At 48.0% G+C, this 19,972-nt stretch overlaps 1 protein-coding gene across 2 annotated transcripts in view; it reads left to right on the top strand.

The window, feature by feature from the left end:
• Positions 1-19,657, top strand: part of LOC115479733 (calpain-2 catalytic subunit-like) — a 175,605-nt gene extending 155,948 nt beyond the window's left edge. For both annotated transcript variants that reach the window (XM_030217891.1, XM_030217892.1), the window contains one exon: positions 18,622-19,657. In XM_030217891.1, coding sequence (XP_030073751.1) covers positions 18,622-18,648 — 27 coding nt within the window. In that variant the 3' untranslated portion in view covers positions 18,649-19,657. The remainder of the gene's footprint in view (positions 1-18,621) is intronic.
• Positions 19,658-19,972: the final 315 nt, after the last annotated feature.

The following is a 19,972-nucleotide window of genomic DNA, read 5'->3' as shown; positions in this document are numbered from 1 at the left end:
TCACTTTGCACTTGCTCACATTAAACAGCATCTTCCATTTAGTTGCCCAGTCTCCCAGTCTCGTAAGGTCCTCTTGTAATTTTTCACAGTCCTCCTGTGATTTAACTACTTTGAATAACTTTGTGTTGTCAGCAAATGTAATTACCTCGCTAGTTACTCCCATCTCTAGGTCATTTATAAATATGTTAAAAAGCAGCAGTACCAGCACAGACCCCTGGGGAACCCCACTAACTACCCTTCTCCATTGAGAGTACTGACCATTTAACCCTACTCTCTGTTTTCTATCTTTTAACCAGTTTTTAATCCACAATAGCACACTACCTCCTATCCCATGACTCTCCAATTTCCTCAGGAGTCTTTCATGAGGTACTTTGTCAAATGCCTTTTGAAAATCCAGATACACAATATCAACCGGCTCCCCTTTATCCACATGTTTGTTCACCCCTTCAAGGAAATGAAATAGATTAGTGAGGCAAGATTTCCCTTCACTAAATCCATGTTGGCTTTGTCTCATTAATCCATGCTTTTGAATATGCTCTGTAATTTTGTCCTTTATAATAGTCTCTACCATTTTGCCTGGCACTGACGTAAGACTCACCAGTCTATAATTTCCCGGATGTCCCCTGGAACCTTTCTTAAAAATGGGCGTTACATTGGCCACCCTCCAATCTTTCGGTACCACGCTCGATTTTAAGGATAAATTACATATTACTAACAATAAGTTCATTTTTCAGTTCTATCAGTACTCTGGGATGAACGCTATCCGGTCCAGGAGATTTGCTATACTTCAGTTTGTCAAATTGCCCTATTACATCCTCTAGGTCAGTGATGGCGAACCTTTCAGAGACCGAGTGCCCAAACAGCAACCCAAAATCGAATTATTTATTGCAAAGTGCCGGTACTCATTATGGGTGGGGTTACCACATATGACTCCACCCCTATGATAGCCACACCCCCTACACCAGCCATGGCGCATATAAACAGACATCACTGAAAATATTATACTAGTATAGGAGGAAAAAATAACATGATTTATTTTCATTATAAATCATTTCTGTAAGCTGTTACAGCTCCAGTATACCAAGTGCAAAATAAGACAGCAGATGTAAATTCTCAAATTAGACATATTCTAAACACTAAAATGAAAATAAAATGATTTTTTCCTACCTTTGTTGTCTGGTAATTTTGTTTTTCTATCCATATTGGTCCAGTCTCTGATTCTGCTGCTATCTGTTCTCTTAACTCCGTTTCCAGGTCTTCCTTTCCATTTATTTCTTTACTTTCCTCCTTTCTTCTTCATTTCTTGCCCTCCATCCATGTCCAGCAACCCTCCATCCATGTCCAGCAACCCTCCTCTCCCCTCCAGCCACCCATGTCCAGCCACCCTCCTCTTCCCTCCAGCCACCCATGTCCAGCCACCCTCCTCTCCCCCCTGCCCTCCCTCCCAGCACCCAGCAGCACCCAGCCTCCCTCCCACCCACCCAGCACCCAACATCAGGCCTCCCACCCACCTAGCAGAAGCACCCAGTAGCAGGCCTCCCTCCCACCCAGCACCACCCAGCACCAGGCCTGCCGCCCTCCCTCCCAGCACCAGGCAGGCAGCCTCCCTCCCTCCCTCCCAGCACCAGGCAGGCTCGCTCCCTCCCTCGCTCCCTCCCACCACCAGGCCTCCCTCCCACCCAGCACCACCCAGCACCAGGCCTGCCGCCCTCCCTCCCAGAACCAGGCCTGCCGCCCTCCCTCTCAGCACCCAGCACCAGGCAGGCAGGCAGCCTCCCTCCCACCCAGCACCCAACATCAGGCCTCCCTCCCACCCAGCATCCAGCAGCAGCACCCAGTAGCAGGCCTCCCTCCCACCCAGCACCAGGCCTGCCGGCCTCCCTCCCAGCACCCAGCACCAGGCCTGCCGCCCTCCCACCCAGCACCCAACATCAGGCCGCCCTCCCAGCACCCAGCACCATGCCTGCCGCCCTCCCACCCAGCACCCAACATCAGGCCTTCCTCCCACCCAGCAGCACCAAGCCTCCCTCCCACCCAGCACCAGGCCTGCCTCCCGCCCTCCCTCCAACCCAACAAGTATCAGGCCGCCCGCCCGTCCTCCCTCCCTCCCAGCACCAGGAACCCCCCTCCTCCTGTGAAATTTTAAAAGCCTACCATTCCTCGGGGTTAAAGCAGCGTGCAGCGCTGGCAGCGAAGCGCGTGTTCTTCGCTCGGCGTGCCTTCGGCCTTCCCTTCGGTTTCTCAAGCTCTGGTCCCGCCTATGAGGGGGCGGGACCAGAGCTTGAGAAACCGAAGGGAAGGCCGAAGGCGCGCTGAGTGAAGAACACGCACTTCTTCGCTGCTGGCGCTGCATGCTGCTTTAACCCAGAGGAATGGTAGGCTTTTAAAATTTCACAGGAGGAGGGGGGTTCCTGGTGCTGGGAGGGAGGGAGGACGGGCGGGCGGCCTGATACTTGTTGGGTTGGAGGGAGGGCGGGAGGCGGCGAACTATTCGGAAGGAGGGAGCGTGGGTGGAGCAGCGACAAGCGCACGTGCCAAGGGAGAGGGCTCTGCGTGCCCTCTCTGGCACGCGTGCCATAGGTTTGCCACCACCGCTCTAGGTGTATAGAGATTTCATTCAGTTTCTCTAACTCGTCAGCTTTGAATACCATTTCTGGCACCGATATCTCTCCCAAATCTTCTTCGGTGAAGACCGAAGCAAACAATTCATTTAATCTCTCTGCTATGGCTTTGTCTTCCCTGATCGCCCCTTTTACCCCTCGATCATCTAGCAGTCCAACCGATTCTTTTGCCGGCTTCCTGCTTTTAATATACCTAAAAAAAGTTTTACAGTCCAGCTTATTTTCGAAAGAGAAAGACGCCCATATTTCGACCCAAATCGGGAGATAGGCGTCCGTTTCCCGTGGGCGCTCAAATCGGTATAATCAAAACCCGATTTTGGGCGTCCTCAACTGCAGTCTGTCACAGAGACGAACAAAGATCACGGGGGTGTGTAGGAGGCGTGGCGGGCGGGACTGGGGCGTGGTTATCGGCCGAGGAGAGTTGGGCGCCTTTAGCTGATAATCAAAACAAGAAGGGCGTTTTTGACGAGAATTTGGTCCGCTTTATTTAGACCCTTTTTTTCAGGTCCAAGTCCCCAAAAAGTGCCCCAACTGACCAGATGACCACCGGAGAGAATCGGGGATGACCTCCCCTTATTCCCCCAGTGGCCACTAACCCCCTCCCACCAAAAAAAAAACATTTTACAAACTTTTTTGCCAGCCTGTATGCCAGCCTCAAATGCCGTACCCACCTCCATGACAGCAGAATGTGTTCTATCCTCTGACAGCCTTTCCTTGGTTCTGATGTGGGTCTCGGGTGAGTGTGACACCTTTTCTGTTAAGGGCACTGCAGAGTCACATCAGCAATGCATTGTGGTGGGTGTAGGGTATTGGGCTCCGTGATTCCACTAGCTTGTGTTAAATGCTCACATGTTGGTAGTTGGTAGGCTCTACTCCCATGGTGCTTTTCCCTCTGCTTACTGGGTCAGAGTGTGCCCTGTTTTGTTTCTGGTAGTCCATGAGGTAGTGGCCATTTGTGTAAAACACTTTTAGATCCCTTTCAAGTGTTAGCCACGTTACAGCACTTAGTTCTTACCTTGAATGTTGCTGAAAGAGGGCATTCATTGTACACCATTCTGCCAGCTCGGACCTACTGCTAATCTCAGTACCAGTGAGACTCGTTGCCAGTGGGGCACAACCTCTGATCTGCAGTTAACTGTGAGTAAAGGTGCTTATTCAAATAAAGGACGTTTTCAGCGAGATTAGTCTTCAGGTGTAAACTGCTGTGCCAAGGTTATACACCAGCAAGAAGTCCTGTCCCTGGAGTACTCTTAGTGGGTACTGCAGTGCACTTACGGCAGGAAGACCCAGGCCCATCCCCCCCCCCCCACCCTTAACACTTGTGGTGGTAAATGGGAGGCCTCTAAAACGCACTGTACCCATATGTAATTGCCCCCTTCAACCCTAAGAGCTATGGTAGTGTTGTACATTTGTCCCTCCCACGACCAAATGGCTTGGATTGGGACGTTTCTGAGCTGGGCGTTTTTAGTTTCCATTATCGCAAAAAAAAAAAAAAAACGCCCATCTCAGAAGGGACCAAATCCATGGCATTTGGTCCGTCCAAACCGTATTTTCGAAACGAAAGATGGACGCCCATCTTTTTCGATAATACGGTCTGTCCCGCCTCTTCACATACCCGTTTTCGGACATAGACGCCCATGGAGATGGGCGTTCGTGTTCGATTATGCCCCTCCACATGTTTTTGCCTCCAACACAATCTTTTTTTCAAAGTCCCTCTTTGCCTTCCTTATCAGCGCTTTGCATTTGACTTGACATTCCTTATGCTGTTTCTTATTATTTTCAGTCGGTTCCTTCTTCCATTTTCTGAAGGATTTTCTTTTAGCTCTAATAGCTTCCTTCACCTCACTTTTTAACCATGCCAGCCAGTGGTGTGCTGGTAAATGTTTAACTACAGGCTCTCTCCCCGGTCCCCCTCTGCGCCCCCCCCCCCCCGTCCCCCTCTGCACCCCCAACCCCCTCTGCGCCCCCTCCAAATTTCAGAGTTGGCTATGGCCGGGGAGAGAGCCTGGGGGGGGGGGGGTGGCAATGCATTACTCCAGGAAAAAAAATTTAAATGATCCCAGGTTCCAATCTAATTCATGTTTAATGTGCGATAAAATCCCATAAATAAGTAAATAAATATAAACTTTTAATGTTGAGTATCTGATTCTCAAAGTGAACATATTCCAAACACTATAATGAAAATAAAATGATTTTTTTCTACTTTTGTTGTATGGTGACTGTTTTTCTGATCATGCTGGCCCAGTATCCGATTCTGCTGCTATCTGTCCTCTTAACTCCGTTTCCAGGGCTTCCTTTCCATTCATTTCTTTCCTTTCCTCCTTTCTTCTTCATTTCTGGTCCTCAGCTTCTGCCTATTTTCTTCATCTATGTGCAGTTTTTCTCCTCTCTTCCTTTTCCCTCATCTCATCTCCTTCCTCACTCTTCCCTCCCCTCCATCCATGTCCAGTTTTTCTTCTCTCTCCCCTCCTCTCCCCTGCCCTCCATCCACCCATGTCCAGCAGTGACCCTCCTCTCCCCTTCCCTGCATGCACCCATACCCAGCGACCCTTCTCTCCCCTGCCCTGCATGCAGCAATACCCAGTGACCCTCCTTTCCCCTGCCCTCCATCCACCCATGTCCAGCTGTGACCCTCCTCTCCCCTGCCCTGCATGCACCCATACCCACTGACCCTCCTTTCCCCTGCCCTCCATCCACCCATGTCCAGCAGCGACCCTTCTCTCCCCTGCCCTGCAGAAGTCTCGCGAGGCCGCCTCTGGAAGTCTCAGCGGCCATTTTTAAAGCGCGAATCGGCAGGGAAGAGTCAGCGCTGGTAGCGGGCAGGCAAAACTGCCTGCCCCGAAGAATTAGAAGAGTCAGGTCGGTGACGTGAAGGACCGGATTGGGCGATCGATCAGGCGGGTGGGTGGGTGGGAGGGAGGAGAGCCAGTTCGCACTAGGGAACAACCGGCTCGCAAGTCGGTACAAAATTTAACGACCGGCTCTTGCGAGCTGATGCGAGTCGGCTCCAGCACACCACTGATGCCAGCTGTCGTTTGGTCTTCCGTTCTCCTTTTTTAATACGTGAAATATATTTGGCCTGGGCTTCCAGGATGGTATTTTTCAACAGTATCCATGCCTGATGTAAGTTTTGGACCCTCAAAGCTGCTCCTCTAAGTTTTTTTTCACCGTTCTTCTCATTTTATCATAGTCTCCTTTTTTAAAGTTAAACGCTAACATATTGGATTTCCTGGGTATACTTCAAAGCTAATATCAAATTTGATCATATTATGATCACTGTTATCAAGTGGCCCCAGCACCATTACCTCCTGCACCACTTAATGCACTCCACTAAGGACTAGGTCTAGAATTTTTCCTTCTCTTGTTGGCTCCTGTACCAGCTGCTCCATAAAGCAGTCCTTGATTTCATCAAGGAATTTTACCTCCCTAGCATTCCCTGATGCTACATTTACCCAGTCAATATTGGGGTAATTGAAATCACCACAATTCATTCAAATTTCTACACACCGTACAAGGTTGAGAGGGGATTAAGGACTCAAACATATGAAAATCCTACCGAAGATTCATAAGAATATACGGAGTCCTCCAAGTCGACCGATTGTGGCAGCTCAGGGTTCTTTGCTGGAACGTGCAACTCAGTTTGTTGATAAAATATTGCAATCGCATATGTTTGCTATTAAGTCATATGTTCAAGACAGTACTCATTTTTTTACGTGTATTAGAATCAGTTCAAGAAGAGTTTACTCCAGACATGTTATTAGTCACATTAGATGTCTGTGCACTCTATACCTCTATCCCGCAAAGAGAGGCCTTGGATGTTTTGGAACGGATCTTGGAACAGAGACCTCGACTGCATCTATTTCCCACAGAGTTTGTTTTGGAGTTGACACGTATCACCTTATCTGAAAATTATTTCACGTGTGATCATAAATATTATTTTCAGAAAACGGGAGTTTCTATGGGTGCTGCCTGCTCCCCCACGATCGCTAATTTATTCATGGAAGCTTTTGAGATGAAATGGATCTATACCTCAAGTTTGTTCAATCATGCCAGATGCTATATAGATGATATTTTTATGGTCTGGGGCGGCACTGTGGATCAATTGACTCTGTTTACTAGAGAGTTGAATGGATGTCATGAAACAATTAAATTTGAATGTCAACATAGTGCTTTGGGTATTGCCTTTTTAGATGTATGGATAAGAAATCATCGGGAACTGTTGGAGACATCGGTGTTTATAAAGCCCACCGACAGGAATACCACATTACAATATCAGAGCATGCATCCCAGCCATTGCAGAAACAACATTCCTTTTGCTCAATTCATTCACTATAGAAGATTTTGTTCCTCTACAATGGAGTTTAAGCAACACGCTAGAAAATTGGAGTCAACATTATTAGATCGGGGTTACCCAGAGAGATTAGTGGCCACCGCTAAAAAAAGAGCGCTGCATAATCATAGAGAATTGCTGTTACAGCCTAAATCTACATCTCATGATTCTACAGAATTATTAACTTTTGTGACAAAATTTAATGCTCATACCAACACATTGACTAAGATCATTAAAAAACATCTTCCGTTATTATGGGTACATCCTTGTTTTCAGGGCCTTGATGTCATTTTTTCTTTTCAGAGAAATAGCAATTTGAATGACACTTTGTGTTTAGCTGAAACATGGAATCGCAAGAGAGGAGGAGTCAGAAATGAGGGTTCCCATGCAGCCTATGGTGGCTGTTCAGTGTTCGAGAATACGATTGGTTCCAAAGAATTTGTAGATCCACGGACGGGAAGGTGTTACCCCCTTCGACAGCAAACGAACTGTACATCTCGAAATGTTATTTACATCATAAATTGCCCCTGCAATTTACACTACGTGGGACAAACATCACGTCCTTTAAAGACGCGTTTAATTGAACACAGACATTGTATTCAGACTGAGAAAACTTACAAACCCATGGTGACTCATTGTTTAAATTATCATCATAAGTTTTCTGATTTAAAGTGTATAGTATTGGAACAAATTGAAGTTACTGAAAGGAAAGGTGATATTAGAGGATTACTTTGTCAAAGGGAGCAACGGTGGATTTTTACTTTACAAACAGTAATGCCTAAGGGCTTGAATATCTCCATTGAATGGAAAGCTTTCTTTAGTTGATTGGTTCACGGAACAGTGACGTCAGATGCCGAGTATAAATAGTTTGCTTGTGGAGAGAGAAGCCAGCCGCCATTGTAATGTTGTGAAGCCTAAGAAGGACATGGAGCGAGCGCAATTCTTGGATGTGTTTGTTTCCTCATTTTTTTCCCCTGATGCAGCCGATTGCAGGCGAAACAGGAACTCCCTGTCGGGATATTGTGAGGATGCAGGATTTAGAAGTATGAATATAGTATTTTTTACCTGCTGGATTGAGGAAGATTTTCTAACGTGGAGTTGTCATCAGGGGCGTATCTGCGTGGGGCCTCAGGGGCCTGGGCCCCCGCAGATTTCGCCCTGGACCCCCCTACTGCTGCCAACCCTCCCCCTCCGTTGCTCGCCTACCTTTGCTGGCGGGGGACCCCAACCCCCGCCAGCCGAGGTCCGCGTCCTCCTGCCCCTGCCGGCTGCCTTTAAAGAATTCCGTCAGCTGGCGGGGGACCCCCAACCCCCGCCAGCCAAGCCGAGGTCCTTTCATTTTTCCACCGAAGCTGGCGCCGACGAAAGTTTCTTTTGAGTCTGACGTCGCTGCACGTTGTACGTGCAGGACGTCAGACTCAGAAACAGAAGCTGTTTCTGAGTCTGACGTCCTGCACGTACAACGTGCAGCGACGTCAGACTCAAAAGAAACTTTCGTCGGCGCCAGCTTCGGTGGAAAAATGAAAGGACCTCGGCTTGGCTGGCGGGGGTTGGGGGTCCCCCGCCAGCTGACGGAATTCTTTAAAGGCAGCCGGCAGGGGCAGGAGGACGCGGACCTCGGCTGGCGGGGGTTGGGGTCCCCCGCCAGCGAAGGTAGGCGAGCAACGGAGGGGTAGGGGTGGCAATGGCAGCGGCTGGGGGGAGGGGGATCGGCAATGGCGGCGGCGGGGGGGGGGGCTATAATGTGCCCCCTCACTCTGGCCCTGGCCCCCCCTACCGCCGCAGTTCAGATACGCCCCTGGTTGTCATCCAAGATAAGTAACACTTTGATTGTTACGATTTATATGTTCAATTGTGCCTTCATTTATGAGGTTGTTGAAGGTGAATGGACAGTAATTCATGAAGTGATTTGATGTGGAGTTTTTTTGGAGACCTATGATTGAAAAGGCACTCATTCTTATTATAAGGCGTGTTCTTTGGAAGGAAGTGTTGCCAGTTATACTGAGGTCTTTTTTCTCCACATATTTTTCATGTGTTTGAGTCCTTAATCCCCTCTCAACCTTGTACAGTGTGTAGAAATTTGAATGAATTGTGGTGATTGAGATTCTACATATTCCATATAAATTGGTTGGTAATTGAAATCACCCATTATTATAGTGTTGCCCAGTTTGTTTGCTTCCGTCTGTTTATCCTGGCCAGGTGGGCGGTAGTACACTCATATCACTATCCTTTTCCCCTTTACACAAGGAATTTCAATCCATAGGGATTCCAAGATGTGTTTTGTTTCCTGCAGAATTTTCAATCTTTTTGATTCAAGGCTCTCCTTAACATACAATGCTACCACTCCACCAATTCGATCCACCCTATCACTACAATATAATTTGTACCCTGTTATGACGGTTATCCCACCAGGTCTCAGAGATGCCTATTATATCTAATTTTTCATTTAGTGCAATATATTCTAACTCTCCCATCTTATTTCTTAGGCTTCTGGTATTCACATATAGACATTTCAAACTATGTTTGTTGTTCCTATTTACATCATACTCAGTACTTGATAGTATTAATTTGCAATCTTCTGTCTGATTTGTATTTTTATTTAAGGACACCTGATCTACTACGGTCTCTTTTGCAACCTCACTATCGGGATACCCTATCTTCCTTGTTTTGGTGATATCTTTGAAAGATACCTTATCCCGAGCCATGCGCTTTTGAGCGATTGTCAGCCTTCCCCCAGTTTCTAGTTTAAAAGCTGCTCTTTCTCCTTTTTAAATGCTGATGCCAGCAGTCTGGTCCCACCCTGGTTAAGGTGGAGCCCATCCTTTCGGAATAGGCTCTCCCTTCCCCAGAATGTTGCCCAGTTCCTGATAAATCTAAAACCCTCCTCCCTGCACCATCATCTCATCCACGCATTGAGACTCCGGAGCTCTGCCTGTCTCTTGGGCCCTGCTGCCCTAGAGGTTCTGGATTTGAGCTTTCTACCTATGAGCCTAAATTTGGCTTCCAGAACCTCTCTCCTACATTTTCTTATGTCATTGGTACCCACATGTTGTACCAATACAGCTGGCTCCTCCTCAGCACTATCTAAAATCTCTTCTAGGTGACGCATGAGGTCTGCCACCTTCGCACCAGGCAGGCAAGTCACCAGGCGATCCTCGCGTCCACCAGCCACCCAGCTATCTATAGGCCTAATGATTGAATCACCAACTACAACAGCTGTCCTAACCCTTCCCTCCTGAGCAGCACTTGGAGACATATCTTCGGTGCGAGAGGATAGTACATCCCCTGGTGGGCAGGTCCTGGCTACAGGAGTACTTCCTACTTCACCAGGGTGAGGCTCTCCTTCTAGGAGACCTCCTACCTCCAAGGTAGCACAGGAGCTACCAGACTGGAGGTGGGACTTCTCTACAACATCCCTGTAGGCAGTGATGTGCTGGTAAATTTTTAACAACAGGCTCTCTCCCTGGTCCACCTCGGCGCCCCCCCCCCCCATCCACCACTGCGCCCCCCCCCCATCCACCTCTGCGCCCCCCACCTCTGCACCCCCCAAAATTGCAGAGCTGGCTATAGCCGGGGGGGGGGGGGGGGGGGGAGGGGGCAATGCATTACTCTCTCCAGGAAAAAAAAATTAAATGATCCCAGGTTCCAATCTAATTCATGTTTAATATGGGATAAAATGCCATAAATAAGTAAATAAATATAAACTTTTAATGTTGAGCACCTGATTCTCAAAGTGGACACATTCCAAACACTATAATGAAAATAAAATTATTTTTTTCTACCTTTGTTGTCTGGTGACTTTGTTTCTCTGATCATGCTGGCCCAGTATCTGATTCTGCTGCTCTCTATCTGTTCCCTTGACTCTGTTTCCAGGGCTTCCTTTCCATTTATTTCTTTTCTTTCCTCCTTTCTTCTTCATTTCTGGTCCTCCGCAGACTTGACTGTACAGTGGATCCAGCTTCTGCCTATTTTCTCCATCCATGTGCAGTTTCTCTCCTCACTTCCTTTTCCCTCATCTAATCTCCTTCCTCTATCTTCCCTCCATGTCTAGCATTTCTTCTCTCTCCCTTCCCTCCCCTCCATCCATGTCCAGAATTTCTCTTGCCGTCCCCTCCATCCATGTCCTGAAACTCTCTTCTCTCCCCTGCCCTCCTCTACCCATCCATGCCCAGCAATTCTCTCCCCTGCCCCCCTCTGTCCATCCATGCCCAGCAATTCTCTCCCCTGCCCCCCTCTGCCCATCCATGCCCAGCAGTTCTCTCCCCTGGCCCCCTCTGCCCATCCATGCCCAGCAATTCTCTCCCCTGCCCCCCTCTGCCCATCCATGCCCAGCAATTCTCTCCCCTGCCCCCCCTCTGCCCATCCATGCCCAGCAGTTCTCTCCCCTACCCCCCTCTGCCCATCCATGCCCAGCAATTCTCTCCCCTGCCTCCCTCTGCCCATCCATGCCCAGCAGTTCTCTCCCCTGGCCCCCTCTGCCCATCCATGCCCAGCAATTCTCTCCCCTGCCCCCCTCTGCCCATCCATGCCCAGCAATTCTCTCCCCTGCCCCCTCTGCCCATCCATGCCCAGCAATTCTCTCCCCTACCTCCGTCTGCCCATCCATGCCCAGCAGTTCTCTCCCCTGCCTCCCTCTGCCCATCCATGCCCAGCAGTTCTCTCCCCTGCCCCCCTCTGCCCATCCATGCCCAGCAATTCTCCTCCCTCCCCTCCCGCTCCCATCCATGTCTAGCGATGTCCTTTGCCCCCACCCTCCCCTCCCGCTCCCATCCATCAGTTTCAATTATCTCCCTCGAAGCGCCGCATTATTTAAGGCCCTGCTGCCCGTCTCCAGCTGCCTTCCCTGCTTGCTTCTGAGGAGTTCACGCCCTTAGTCCTGCCTTCGAGGAAAAAGGAAATGACGTCAGAATGACATCAGAAGGCGGGACTAAGGGCGCGAACTCATCAGACGCAAGCAGGGAAGGCAGCTGCAGACGGGCAGCAGGGCTTTAAATAAGGCGGCGCTGCGAGGGAGGTAATTGAAACTGACGGATGGGAGCGGCAGGGGAGGGTGGGGGCGAAGGACATCGCTAGACATGGATGGGAGCAGGAGGGGAGGTAAGCATGGCGCCCTCCTGCCTTGCTTACCTCGTGCAATGGAGCCGGCTCGCCCCGAACAACAACCGGCTCGCAAGAGCTGTCAAAATTTAACAAGCGGCTCTTGCGAGCTGGTGTGAGCCGGCTCCAGCACACCACTGCCTGTAGGTCTCCTCTATGAACCTCTCTGTCTCCCTCAGTTCCACCAAGTCTGCTATTCTAACTTCAAGAGAATGGACACATTCTCTGAGAGCTAGGAGCTCCTTGCATCGGGCACACACATATGACATCTCACCAACTGGGAGATAATCATACATATGACACTCAATGCAAAAGGCTGGATTGCACCCTACTCTACCTATGAAAATTTATTCCGTTATTTTACTTCCTCTGTGTACAACCGTATGCTGCTCAAGCTGGCATGTTTGAAAATATAAGTGAGATTAAATAAAAATGCTACGAACAATAAAGAATGACAAGGTGGATGCAGCAACTCATAGGTTTGCTTGCTTTGTTTTGAGTGAACGGGGATGACAGCTGTGCTGGGAAGGGGAAACTTAGACTGACCTAATTGGTTTCAGCGCTCTGACATCACTTCATCTCCTGTCTATTAAACCTCCTTGTGGCAACCACACACATGCTCAGTTATCGGTGTCAGTGCAGGTCAGGGAGAAACAGCAGATTACAGAGCTACAATCTGCAGACTGCATGCAGTGCTGGGCCTGGCATATGTACAAAGGATATTTTCTATGTGTGTAATGATGACCACTGGACATAGAAACAGGCTTGAAAAGTAGCTTCGATTTCTAAAACTAAATGCTAAACTCAAACAGTTATAGTGGACATTGATATTCTTTTCTCTGTTTGTGCTGTTTTGTTTCTTACTGAAAAAGCACTAAGCCAGGTGCTATTGGTTAAGGTTATGGATTGCATGTTTTAAGGTTCCTGGAAATGAGAGTATTTCTGAAACTAAATGTTAAGTTCAGTTTTATGTTCATGTGATATTCTGAACGCTATTCTTGATGTGTCTGTTCTGCTCTCATTAAAAAAGAAAGCTAGAACTAAAATTATTTGTTGTGAGAATCCTGAACTGAATAAGGACTAAAATTTTTGGGAGAGGACTGAATAAAAACTAAAATTATCATTGCCACCAACAGCTAGAATAAAATAAAAATACAATTTACATGTTTTGCAAATTAATAAAAACTAGAACTAACATTATTTTCCAGCCTAAAATATCACTGGATAGAGGGGGAACAAGAGGGATAAAGGATACTTGTCAATTACAGATATTAAATATTTTGAGTAGTTATTAAGTGCTAATTGTAGTATACCTGTTGTTATCTTAGGGCCCTGATCTTGGGGTGATAGTATCTGAGGATCTGAAGGCAACAAAACAGTATGACAAGGCGGTGGCCGTAGCTAGAAGGTTGCTGGGCTGTATAGAGAGAGGTGTGACCAGCAGAAGAAAAGAGGTTTTAATGCCTCTGTATAAGTCGTTGGTGAGGCCCCACCTGGAGTATTGTGTTCACTTTTGGAGGCTGTATCTTGCTAAGGATGTAAAAAGAATTGAAGCGGTGCAAAGAAAAGCTACGAGAATGGAAAGGGATTTGCGTTACAAGACCTATGAGGAGAGACTTGCTGACCTGAACATGTATACCCTGGAGGAAAGGAGAAACAGGGGTGATATGATACAGATGTTCAAATATTTGAAAGGTATTAATCCGCAAATGAATCTTTTCCGTAGATGGGAAGGCGGTAGAACTAGAGGACATGAAATGAGATTGAAGGGGGGCAGACTCAAGAAAAATGTCAGGAAGTATTTTTTCACGGAGAGAGTGGTGGATAGATACGTGGAATGCCCTCCCGTGGGAGGTGGTGGAGATGAAAACGGTAACAGAATTCAAACGTGCGTGGGATAAACATAAAGGAATCCTGTTCAGAAGGAATGGATCCTCAGAAGCTTAGCCGAGATTGGGTGGCAGAGCCGGTGGTGGGAGGCGGGGCTAGTGCTGGGCAGACTTCTATGATCTGTACCCTGAAAATGGTGGATACAAATCAAGGTAAGGTATACACAAAAAGTAGCACATATGAGTTTATCTTGTTGGGAAGACTGGATGGACCGTGCAGGTCTTTTTCTTTCGTCATCTACTATGTTACTATCCTGCTTATTTTCGAAAGAGAAAAACACCTATAGTGCGACCTAAATCGGGAGATAGACGTTTATCTTGCAAAGGCGCCCAAATCGGTATAATCAAAAGCCAATTTTGGGCGTTTCCAACTGCACTCCGTCGCGGAAACAAAGTTGACGGGGGCGTGTCGGAGGCGTGGTGGAGGCAGAACTGGTGCGTGGTTATCAGCCGAGGAGAGATGGGCGTCTTTAGCTGATAATCGAAAAAAAAAAGGCGTTTTTACCGCGATTTTGGGTCACTTTTTTTGGACCCTTTTTTTTCACGAACAAGTCCCAAAAAAGTGCCCCAACTGCCCAGATGACCACTGGAGGGAATCGGGGATGACCTCCCCGGACTCCCCCAGTGGTCACTAACCCCCTCCCACCAAAAAACCCCACTTTACAAACTTTTTTTCCAGCCTGTATGCCAGCATCAAATGCTGTACCCACCTCCATGACAGCAGAATGTGTTCGATCCTGTCACAGCCTTTCCCTGGGTCAGATGTGGCTCTCGGGTGCAGTACAGGGTCACATCAGCATTGCATTGTGGTGGGTATTGGGCTCCGTGATTTCATTAGCTTGTGTTACAGTCTCACGAAGTTGGTAGTTGGTAGGCTCTTCTCCCATGGTGCTTTCCCCCCTGCCTACTGAGTCAGAATGTGCCCTGTTGTGTTTCCTGTTGTAGTCCATGCGGTTGTGGCCATTTTTGTAAGCCAGTTTTAGTTCCCTTTCCTGTGTTAGCCACGTTACAGAACTTAGTTCTTACCTTGAATGTGGCTGAAAGAGGGCATTGTACAGCATTCTGCCAGCTCTGACCTACTGCTCATCTCAGTACCAGGGAGACTCGTTGCCAGTGGGGCACAACCTCTGATCTGCAGTTAACTGTGAGTAAACGCGGTTATTCCAATAAAGGACGTTTTCGGAGAGATTAGTCTTCAGGTGTCAACTGGTGTGTCAATGTTATACAGCAGCAACAAGTCCTAGAGGCCTGCGTGTATGCAGGTCCCTGGAGCACTTTTAGTGGGTACCGCAGTGCACTTCAGCCAGGTGGCCCCAGGCCCATCCCCCCCCCCCCCACCTGTAACACTTGTGCTGGTAAATGGGAGGCCTCCAAAATCCACTGCACCCACATGTAGGTGCCCCCTTCACCCTTAAGAGCTATGGTAGGGTTGTACATTTGTGGGTAGTGGGTTTTGGGGGAGGGGGGTTGGGAGCTCAGCACCCGTGGTAAGGGAGCTATGCATGTGGGAGCTTATTCTGAAGTCCACCGCACTGACCTAGGGTGCCCAGTTGGTGTCCTGGAATATCAGGGGGGCCAGTGTACTACCAATCCTGGCCCCTCCCACGACCAAATGGATCGGATTAGGACGTTTTTGAGCTGGACGTTTTTAGTTTCCATTATCACTAAAAAAAACAAATGCCCAGCTCAAAAACGTCCATTTTTTCGAAAATACGGTTCGGCCCGCTCCTTCACGGACCCGTTCTCGGAGATAAACGCCCATGGAGATAGGTGTTTCCGTTCGATTATGCCCCTCCACGTATGTTACTATGATTACTAAGCTGCGCTATAGGCGTGCTAGTGTTTTTAGCACACACTAATGCTAGCAGGGCTGGTCTTAGGGGTGACGGGTGATCGCACAGGACCTCGCGGTTTCAGGGGCCCCACTGTGCGCCCTCCTGCTCCCTGCTATTGTCGTGATCTGACTCTTTCCTCCCCCGAGCCACAGGGTGTCCTCCCGGCATATACCTGAACCCACCCTGGTGGTCTAGTGGAGTCTTCGAGGCAGGAAAGATCCCCACTCTTTCCTGCCCGCTGCTGGCGCTAACCCTCTTGCTGCTGCATCACTCTTTAAAAATGGCTGCTGAGACTTCCGCTTGCTTGTGAATATTCAATCACTGTTTCATTATTGCTACCAAGTATTACATATTAAGGGGATTTGTTTTAATCTATACCAGAACCAACCAATATTGATCCCTTCTGATTTGATTTGCGTTCAAGACTTGCACGATTGTACACATAATTATTCACGCAGACGCCCCAATCTACATGCTAAACCTTGTGGACTTGCCTCCCAGAAATGCCATAAGATCATCCCGCAAACTTCTCAATCTGCACTTCCCCAGCTGTGTAAGGACTAAAATACAAGCTGATACATGCCACCACCTTCTCCTGCATGAGCACGCAGTTGTGGAATGCATTACCTACAGCCCTAAAAGCTATTGACGAAATAACTAACTTCCGCAAATCATTGAAGACACATTTCTTCAACAAGGCCTACAAAGAGAACCCATAACCTTACAAAACTACCTCACTAATCCACCCAGTTATTAAAGTCCACCTTCTATCCTGCCTAACACTTTCTTTCTCTCTTCCCTTACTTAATCTTTGCACAATACTAATTGTATCTGATAACATGGAATGATTATATCATAACCAAACTCTGTAAGCCACATAGAGCCTGCAAATAGGTGGGAAAATGTGGGATACAAATGTAATAAATTTATTTTATCATATTATCATTACTGAACATTACATTTTTTCCTACTCTCACTTGTATGTTATGTATTATCATTTTATTTACCCTACCTACCTGTTATTCTTGTATATTAATTGTAACAATATGCTGAACCTCTTACTCTGTTAATGGTGATGCCATTGCTATATAATGTAAGCCACATTGAGCCTGCAAATAGGTGGGAAAATGTGAGATACAAATGCAGCAAATAAATAAAATAAATACATTCATTTATCCAGTCCTTACATGCACATGGTTTTGCTTTTTAAACCCAAAGGTTTCCTATGATAGCATTGTGCATATTTGAATTAGTTTTTCTGTAGTTTTGCTTGATTTGTCTTTATTTAAAATTTAAAAAATGTTTAAAACACATCTTATCAAGAAGGGGTGGGGCTTGGTGGGGGCGAGGGGCCCACCAAACTGGTCTGCACAGGGCCCCGCAATTGCTAAGATCAGCCCTGAATGCTAGAGACATCCATATTCCTATGGGTGTCACTAGCGTTAGCTCGTGCTAATTTTTAGCGTGCGCTAAAAATGCTAGTTCACCTTAGTAAACAGGGCCCTTAGTATTGTACCATTGCAAGGCCTACTTTAAGCCTTGGTTCTGTGAAAATTACAATAAGGAAATTTAAATAGGGCAGGAAATATTTGGTCAGAGCAGCTACTTGATTGAGGGAGTGCCCTCACAAGTTTTAAGATACCCCACAGCTAGGGTTACCATATTTTCCCCAAGAAAAAAAAGGATGCATGCCCCACCCCTGTCACACCCCACCCTGCCCCCTGTCACTTTGACACCACCCCAAAGAAAGCCAGGTTCCCTCTCCCCCATGTTATCCCCTCCCCAATTTTCCAGCCTCCCTCCCCTCCACCTACATGACTCCATTCACTACTCCTCCCCTCCCCTCTTGTACCTTACTTTCTGTAGTGCCCTAGTGGTCTAGTGGCCTCTTTGGGGCAGGAAAGAGAGCCCTCTTTCCTGCCCGTCGCGGCTGTAGACCTCTCTTGCTCCCGGCGCCAATTCAAAATGGCTGCCCAGAGTTCAAGCAGTGACCTTGCAAGACTTCTGCAAGACCACCAGGCCCTCGTTAGACCACCAGGGCACCACACTAAGGTAGGAGAGGGGAGGGGAGGATAAGGCCCGCCTGGCTCACCTTTCCAGCCTGCCTGTTCATCCGCAAATCCAGACAAACGGGCAGGCTGGCAAACCCACCCAGATGCCCAGCCTTGTCCTCAAAAAGAGGACATGTCTGGGTAAATCCATATTTTCCCCAAGAAAAAAAAGGATGCATGCCCCACCCCTGTCACACCCCACCCTGCCCCCTGTCACTTTGACACCACCCCAAAGAAAGCCAGGTTCCCTCTCCCCCATGTTATCCCCTCCCCAATTTTCCAGCCTCCCTCCCCTCCACCTACATGACTCCATTCACTACTCCTCCCCTCCCCTCTTGTACCTTACTTTCTGTAGTGCCCTAGTGGTCTAGTGGCCTCTTTGGGGCAGGAAAGAGAGCCCTCTTTCCTGCCCGTCGCGGCTGTAGACCTCTCTTGCTCCCGGCGCCAATTCAAAATGGCTGCCCAGAGTTCAAGCAGTGACCTTGCAAGACTTCTGCAAGACCACCAGGCCCTCGTTAGACCACCAGGGCACCACACTAAGGTAGGAGAGGGGAGGGGAGGATAAGGCCCGCCTGGCTCACCTTTCCAGCCTGCCTGTTCATCCGCAAATCCAGACAAACGGGCAGGCTGGCAAACCCACCCAGATGCCCAGCCTTGTCCTCAAAAAGAGGACATGTCTGGGTAAATCCAGATGTATGGTAACCCTACCCACAGTGTCCTGCTGGAATGCAGCTGATTTATGTCTGGAAATAAAGTGACCCTAACTTATAACCCTTCTTTTGTTTGCTTTTCTCCTAGTGGCTTCTATTATTCCTCACTATTTGAGAAGAAACATTTCCACTTTTACTGGAAAACTGAAGAGGACATGGATGCAGTAAAACAAATAATGTACCAGGTCTCATGTGTTACTGAGCGTGTGGGATTCCTGGGTGACTTCTCTCCCATAATAGCATCCAGCAAGCTTCTGGGCATCCTTAGGGGCCCTGGATATTAGCAATTGAACTACCCCTCCCCATCGGTTACCTCTTAATTGGTGCTGACTGTATCTGATCAGTGGAGACTACCTACTGCTATTGCTAAGTCTGTCCATCCAAATGCATGCACTAAGAATCCTCTCAACAGATGGATTTAGCTAATAGGAGAATCCGAACTGAGATTCCAGCTTTCCTACCTAATTTCATTCAAACCTGTCCATGAAGAGTGCCCCCCTTCATAGATGGGCCAGGAAAGCACTCTCCCCACCCAAATGGATGTGCCAGTAGAGGCAGGGCCATGACTGGATTTTCATAAGTGGAAACATGCTTTTATTGCATGCTCAAGGAGGGCACTTTTGCAGCTTGTTTCCAGAAAGGGTGATTGTGATCCAGTTCTAATTTTACTTTATTGCCTGCTGGGACTTGTAGATATGATTTCTATAAGAAAATGCAGGAATCACATTCAGTGGGATAAAAACAGGACTGTAGCAGTCTGTCTGACAGATCTGTCCTCCTTCATCTCTGGGTCCAACCCTTTGCAGCATTAATTAAAAGAAGATACACTTTAAAATGATTCATAGGTGCTGTGTAAATTATGTTTAGGACAGTGGAATGGGCTTCTTATAACCTGAAAATGCTATTAAACATGGTATAAAAAGACATGCCTTTTTGAAATGTGTGAGTAATAAAGGTTCTGGATGGTTACCAAATGACTCCATGTCATAAGGAACAGATTAATCTAGTCCAGGTTTTACTCTGTTTCATACATGGGCTCCTAGTTCTGATTGTTTCATTAAGTTTGCCTGAAAAAAGTAAGGGCCCTGCTTATAGCGCATGCTAAAAGTTAGCGTGCACTAATGCTAGAGACATTCAGGGCCGGTCTTAGGCCGAGGCGGCCGCATAGGGCCCCGCACTTAAGGGGGCCCCGCGCGGCGCGCCTCAACTCTGCCTCCTCCGCTGCATCCCATCCCGCTCCGCTCCCGCATCGGTGCCGCCCACTCCCCCATAGCCCTCGTTTGCTTCCCGTCACCCTGCCTTTAAATATTGTATTTTTCCTCGAGTCACGGCGCCGGCATTTGAAAGTAGCAGGCTCCAGCTTTCCCTTCCCTCGCATGGTTCCACCTTGGCGGAAACAGGAAATACATCAGAAGAGGGTGGAACCATGCGAGGGAAGG

Source organism: Microcaecilia unicolor, chromosome 11, assembly GCF_901765095.1.
Source record: "Microcaecilia unicolor chromosome 11, aMicUni1.1, whole genome shotgun sequence".
Taxonomy (NCBI): Eukaryota; Metazoa; Chordata; class Amphibia; order Gymnophiona; family Siphonopidae; genus Microcaecilia; species Microcaecilia unicolor.
The sequence above is the reverse complement of the archived record's forward strand: the minus strand, read 5'-3'. Positions and strand labels throughout refer to the sequence as shown.